The sequence below is a fragment of the Mytilus trossulus genome, chromosome 6, assembly GCF_036588685.1.
Source record: "Mytilus trossulus isolate FHL-02 chromosome 6, PNRI_Mtr1.1.1.hap1, whole genome shotgun sequence".
NCBI lineage: Eukaryota > Metazoa > Mollusca > Bivalvia > Mytilida > Mytilidae > Mytilus > Mytilus trossulus.
In genome coordinates this window covers 80742205-80749417 of record NC_086378.1, presented here as the reverse complement: position 1 = coordinate 80749417, position 7213 = coordinate 80742205, and the positions used below count along the sequence as shown (strand labels likewise).

General features: G+C 30.6%; 1 protein-coding gene across 1 annotated transcript; it reads right to left on the bottom strand.

The window, feature by feature from the left end:
• Positions 1 to 1697: 1697 nt before the first annotated feature.
• On the bottom strand, positions 1698 to 6703 carry LOC134723045 (solute carrier family 23 member 1-like). Its single transcript, XM_063586679.1, has 6 exons — positions 6632 to 6703; positions 5207 to 5363; positions 4344 to 4597; positions 3436 to 3709; positions 2718 to 2813; positions 1698 to 1952 (listed from the first exon to the last, which is right to left on the bottom strand). The coding sequence occupies exons 1-6, from the start codon at positions 6701 to 6703 to the stop codon at positions 1711 to 1713; spliced, it is 1095 nt and encodes a 364-aa protein (XP_063442749.1). The 3' UTR covers positions 1698 to 1710.
• Between the last annotated feature and the right edge of the window lie 510 nt (positions 6704 to 7213).

Genomic DNA, 7213 nt, shown 5'->3' with positions numbered 1-7213 from the left:
ACATTTCTGTTTAACTTCTACACATATAAAAGGTAATCATCGTCATTTCAGAGAATTGACTTTCATACGGAGTCACTGAGTGTTGATGTTTATATTTTTGCAATTCGTGTCTTGCTGATAGTTTTTGCTGTTATCAAATTTTTCATATTCCTTATTTTTTATAAAATATTTTGGTAAAATCATCATTAAAGGTCAATAACTCCAATAAGAACTCAACCTGCGATTCTTCAGTTCATAGACAATTGTTGATCTTGGCTGGCTGTTCATTTAAAAAAAAACAAAATTGGTAAAAACCGCCATTCAGTGACCATAAGTAATAAGAAGTCTATCCATGAATTCGACTATACTTATATTATAAGTTGATCTTGTGTTGCTGATCATTTGAAATATATTCACTTTGTTATTCCTGAACTCTATCTTTAATTTGTTAAGGTTGTAAACCTTTGTTTTATAATATTCGTATTTTAACTGTGTTATTTCTAAATGTTTACCTTGAGAATTGAGGTAAGAGATTGAATATTTAAATTTATCTTGGTGCAACCAAAACAAAAACTGTACAAGTCGTATCTGTATTACCAATGTTATTTCAACTGATCGGTTAGAGATTACGTTTTAATATGCATTTGAAGATGTGTATGATAAGGTTGATTGCCGTTATAATTATCATTGATGTGTAATCACCTATCAGTGTCACCAAACCAAACGAATATACAAAAAAAACTGAATGTGAGATGTGAGTTAATATAATGATATTCAGAATTCACATACGTCAAACATAAACACCGGGCATTTTCTGGCTTCTGTGCCGCTTCAGAATGTAAGTAAGTTTGATAAAAAGAAGATTTTTAGGTGCAACATGTGAGTTTTTGGGCTTATTATTGAAGAAATTACATGTCAATACATTCAGCAATTCAAAATGTCGCCTTCCTTAGTTACAGACAAGGAGATAGAGAATTTTACGCTAACTGTCATTCAATCAGAATCATTGATAATAACTGGACACTACCTTGACGATTTTATCCCGAAACACCTGTCTATAGATGGACTGGTATATGATGAGCGAACCTGTTAAAGGAATACGGTAACATTTATTCTGCCATAGGCGACAATACTAACATTTTCTAAATTTACAAGTTTTTATAATAAAAACCTGGATAAAACAGTTATGTGTGGTGTTAGTACTTTATAACTGTATTCTAAAAATTGAAGGCAAATAGTATCATGACCAATTTCCAACGGAGCTTGTTTGTGTTATCCATGCATTTTGACACTACATTGATGAATTTATCCCGAAACACCTGTCTATAGATGGACTGAGCGAACCAGTTAAACCCCGCCCAGTCAAGTGAAATAAATCCAGTAATACCATTTGATGAATTATCGATAAACAGACTAATGATTATCAAGAATTTACTCTTTAATAAATGTCACTTTTAGAATTAAATCAAATGATACTAAAAAGAAGACAAAACAATCACATAAACAATTGTTATGCTTCTAAACTTTGTGTCAACATAAACTGATACAGTTATAAAATATCAACTACAACTAGTTTGTTTCAATAGTACCTAAAATCACATAAACAATTGTTATACACCTATACATACACTGATACAGTTATAAAATATTAACTACAACTATTTTGTTTCAATGGTACATATAACTATCATACAACACTCCATCAACACATATTATCATTATAATAATGTTTTACAAGTTTGTATTGTTATAATTTTTTAGATCTTTATTGTCTTTATTTGATTTATTTCTACAACTGTGAGAAGTAAATGTAGGAAATACAGGTAAATATTTCATCCATGGTATTTTATTCAAGTGTTTAGTTAAAAAGGATATCTCATAAATTTCTATGCCTTCTTCATAATGCGACTCTGAATCCGGTGACTTGCTTTCATCTAAAGCCCAGGCTGCTATTCCTCGTTCTTTCATAGTGCCTAGAATTAAAATATTTATGCAAATTTAGCAATTTCAAGTACAAATCAACATATCCCGTTTCAGTCCTGAATACACATATACAAGACACAATTAAAAATATAGATACTGTCGTCAGCCAGGGAGATTACGTATGAAAATCTTGATCCTGTTACTTCCAAGATTTATCAGACCTTTTAATTTTCGAAATCAAGGGACCAAACTGTGCTTGGTCAAACAGTCTCATTTATAAGTATTTATAGACTTCAATAAATTGGACGGAGTCACACGGATTTGTTTTCTCTCGATCGATTTATTGCTTTTGAACAGCGATATACTACTGTTTCATTTATTAACTGTGTATGCATTTTTCATTATAATACGTTATTATGATTGGCTAACATCAATGTCGTGTCATTCTGTAAATTAACTTTCATTTCCAAATGTTTCATTATAAAACGTTATTTTGATTGGCTAACGACAAGTTCGCATCATACTGAAGATAACCTTCATTTCAAAATGAAATGAAACATTCATGATACCATGAACGTTCACAATAAAGTACACAGGTAAACAAAAGAAAAACTTGATAATAATCGTATTTTCAACATCCTAGCAAAATTGAAATTATATGTATTTTGTGCTTCTCTTAGTATTTTATACGGTTATTTTAAAGGGTTGACTGTACACACATTTTTAAATGAAGCGTGGGAATGTACTTCGAGTCACACTTTTACACCCCAGTAAATTTACAAATAGAAGCATTCATTTCTTAATCATTCTTATACCTTTAACAGTGTTATCTAAAACAAAACCTATGAATCCACCAGTGAATGAAGGATTGGTTAGTAGCATGATCAAAAACTCGTCAAACCCGTCACTTCCTGTAATAAAAACAAATTTAGTGAAACTTATCGCATCCACACCTGTTTCAAAAAGACTACATTCAAAATTAACTCTTCTTAAACTAGGATTGTAAGTGTAAACATCCAATCCGGTTGGTTTCCAGTATTTACCCAAGTAAACAAAACCTCTTCCAGAAGAACGGTCTCCTTAAAGGTAGGTGAATTGTCCCGCTTTGGAGAAAATGTTTTCGTCTATCATTCTATGATTACGAAATATAAGTTTTAACTGTAAACAATCAAAATAAGTGTCAGTCTATACATTTAAGTTATCAAAAATGCTAACTGTTACATTTTTGGCAAAACTTATAAATTTTTGGTCCTCAATGTGCTTCAACTTCGTTCTTATTTGGCCTTTTAACTTTTTGGATTCAAGTGTAACTGATGAGTCTTTGTAGACAAAAAGCGCCTCTGATGCAAACACAAAATTTTAATACTGGATCTATGAGGAGTTTATTTAGCTAAATGATACATTACTTAATGAGTTCTGAACAACGTATTTAAAAAAAAATATAGTAAAAAATCATAACCCTTATTCAAATTGGGTTTTTTTTAACATACAAACTGGATCGTAAATTACCTTTATCTGACATTGTCAATTTACCTGTTTTTATAACTGCAAAATTGACTTTAACCCAATTAGGCACCATTATTCCTACTAAGATAGACACGCCAACTACAGCTAGATTTCTTGGAGAATTCATATCTGTGTACTGCATATAGGACATAACTATTCCTAGAAATAAGCCAAAACTTAAAATTGCTGATCCACCTAGCACAGGATATGGTATGGTAACAAATATAGCTCCAAATTTCCCAATTATAGCACATACAATTAACTGTATAGCTAGAACCTGAGTAACACGTCTACTTGCGACCTGAAAAGTAGATAGTAATGTTTGATAGTATTTACACAATCAACAGTTTTGAAAGTTTAGTCATATTTTTGTGCTTGTATATATCAATTATTTTTACATTTACGTTTTGCACTTCAGTGTTTCTGTTCTTCCGTTGTTTTCCTGTAATAGTGCTCTCTCGATTTTTGTTTCGAACCAAGATTTGTTTTCTTTTCATCGATTTATGACTTTTGAACAGCGGTATACTACTGTTGCCCTTATTCACCGTTTAAAGAAACCAGAAATATATTACCAAAAGGTATAATTCATATTTGTTTTACACTTCAAGCTCAGATGTAGTTTCATCCTAAACTTATGTAATAACTAGATAACATTTCATTGCATTCGGAGCACTGTAAATAACTCTCAGGTTTTAATTGCTTTTTTAAAAGAAATCTGCAGGAACAATTTGACTCTGTATTATAATAAATAATGTTTAAATGATTTTTTCCAGTCCTTCATCTCTTGATTTACAAAGCATACAGATCTATAGAGTATGGTAATACATTGGTAATTAATAAACATAAGGTACCTGATTAACTGTTGGATTTGTACTAATGTATTTCATAATATTAAGATAAATAAAGTTAAAAAAAACGTCTGCTTATTTATCTACCTTGGTTATTCCAATTAATCCAATATTATTGCTGTAGGTAGTTGTTGCGTGTCCTGCTCCAAAGAATCCTGCAATCATCGACATGAATCCTTCTACCATGATACCTCTATTCATAGCAGGCAGTGGAGGTGGAGGAACGTGGCATAATCTTGCACATGCGTAGTAATCCGCAATAGATTCAACAACCGATAATAATGTAGCTACCACAAAGGCTATAAAAACACCGGAATTGAATCCAATGGTTCCAAACTGTCCTACAATTTATAAGAAACAAAATAAAATAAGTTTTTTTGTTTCAATCATTAATTAATTTTTTGTATTTATAACTTATGATATTGTATTTTTTTTTTTCTTTACTCTTTACATTCATATGTTAAACACTCCTAATTATATATTTTACTAATTACAGAGAGTTTGAAGAGGTTGAGTTCAACATGCTGATTTTGCTTCCTTTTTTTCTGTCTCTGGCTTTTAGTTTGAGTTAGGTTTTTTAATTGTTTTGTTTCTGATTTTTTGTCACTTCCTTTTTTTTTAAATAACCAAAAAAATATTTCAACAGAAATTCTATAATTTATATGAAATACATAGTACATAGTACGATATCATTTTTGGAGATCTATAACAAGTAAAGTTGATTAAAGTAAGTGATTACTTCAAGTACTATATAGACATTTGGAAATAAAGCACTAAACATATCTTTCTTCGGTTAATCATTAATTTCCGAAATCATTCTTTGAATGCAAGGGAAAATTACAAATTCTTTAATTGATTTAATTGCACGAGAAATAAGTCTATGAAAACTTGAAAAACATGATTATGAAAATTGTGTAGGAGATATCACACATATTTGTGCAATCACTTACCCGGATAAGGTATAATAAACCATGGTGTTCTTTCTATCGTGTCGGCTCCGGCATCGGTTCGAGTTTTGTACTCTTTTGACCGAGTATCAGTTGTCAGAGCGCCTGCATGTGTCAGTATTCCACATATACCCCATCCAATAAATATTGCAAAAAGAACCTAAGACATGGTGTATTAATAGTCTATGTATTTTATTTTGCGATGGTAAAATTTGTTATAATACACAAAGAATATTATCCAATTATAAATATATTTTATATTTAACCGCTTATAGTTTTTATTTAGATGTATCACAAAAAATGGCGAATCGTTATAACAAGATGACAATTTATAATTTTATTGAGCAATCTTTTTTTCTGTTTCTAGAGTCAAATAGATATAATACAATATAGAAATCGTTTTAAAAAAAGTGCAATAAATCCTGTTTGTATGAAGATGGAGTTTTGTTCGTAGAGTGTTTAATTAAAGCAATTTGCGTGTTGTGAGTTTCTCCAAAATTTTGATTTATGACTTCATAAAATTATATTGTTTAGTCATTTTTTTGCAGATTTTAGGAAATAATGTTGTATCTGAATTTGTTGAAGAAAAAAGTTACAAAAATACTGAGCTTAGAGGAAAATCTAATCGGAAAGTCCATAATCACATGGCAAAATCAAATAACAAACACATAAAAAACAAATGGACAAGAACTGTCATATTCCTGACTTGTTACAGGCCTTTTCAAATGTAAAAAATGGTGGATTAAACCTTGTTTTATAGCGCTAAACCTCTCTCTTTGACGACAGTCTCATCAAATTCCGTTATATTTACAATGACGCATGAATTAAACAGACAGAATCTTAAGAGGTATTTGATAACTAAACTTACTTATCGGACGCATTAATTATAAAATGTGATGTTTTTAATTTTCAATTTTCACATCACTGCGTCGATAACTGTGCGGGTTGACTATCAGTCCCCGAGGGTTTCATCAGCTCAGTAGTCAGTACTTCGGTACTGACATGATTTAACAAACCTTTTTTAAATTGTCCGTTTATTTATTCTGAAATTTAAGAAACTAAGATTTCAACTCCCTCAGGCAAAGTTAACTTCAAATGGATTTGGCTATTTATTTTAGGTATTTTTGACATATAGCTCTTCAACGGTTTCGGTACTTAAACATCCTCGGATTTCAAATGTTTGGCTTTGAGCTTTTCTGATGAAGATAAATCCATATAAGTGCTTCGGACGCATGAAATTATTAAACGTGTTGATTTTAATTTTTTACAGCTTAAACTTGTTGAAGATGGTATTAGATAACTAAACTTTCAGTTAGAACTTGTTGATATGGTATCTAAACTTAAAACTAGAACTTGTTGAAGAGGGTATATGATAACTAAACTTACAGCTACAACTTGTTAAAGAGGGTATCTGGCAACTAAACTTACAGCTAGAACTTGTTGAAGAGGGTATCTGATAAAATGGAAACCTCTACTCTTTGTAATTACGGGGATCGGCATGTTCCATCCGTTCAGGTAAACAGCAAGAATTAGAGATATCAGACATGTCCTGATAAATAATAATGTGTTGTCAATTTTGTTCATAAAGTTGCAACAAATCATATTTAATATGCAGTGCAGGTGGAAACAAGTTCTTTAATGTATTACTTATGAAACCAATTTTATTTATCGAATCTTTTGTATTCACTAATGAAAATCTTGCTTCATTGAGTAGAGTATATATATTTATTTTCGTATTTCAAATTAAAATATATGATATCTTAAAATTGCACTTCATAAATACAGCTGATTTTGTTAACCTACTGAATCCTAGATATTAATTCCCTGTTTCATCTTATATAGACTACAACGTGGGAAGGATTTTACAGTATAATGACTGTTGGATACCGAGCAAATTGAATACTTAGGAAGACTCAGAGTAAAGAGAAGGGAACTTTACAAATTTAAACTGTAATATCTGTTATGCATATAAATGTTGAAAATATGCTACCAAAACCTATGATTTGAATG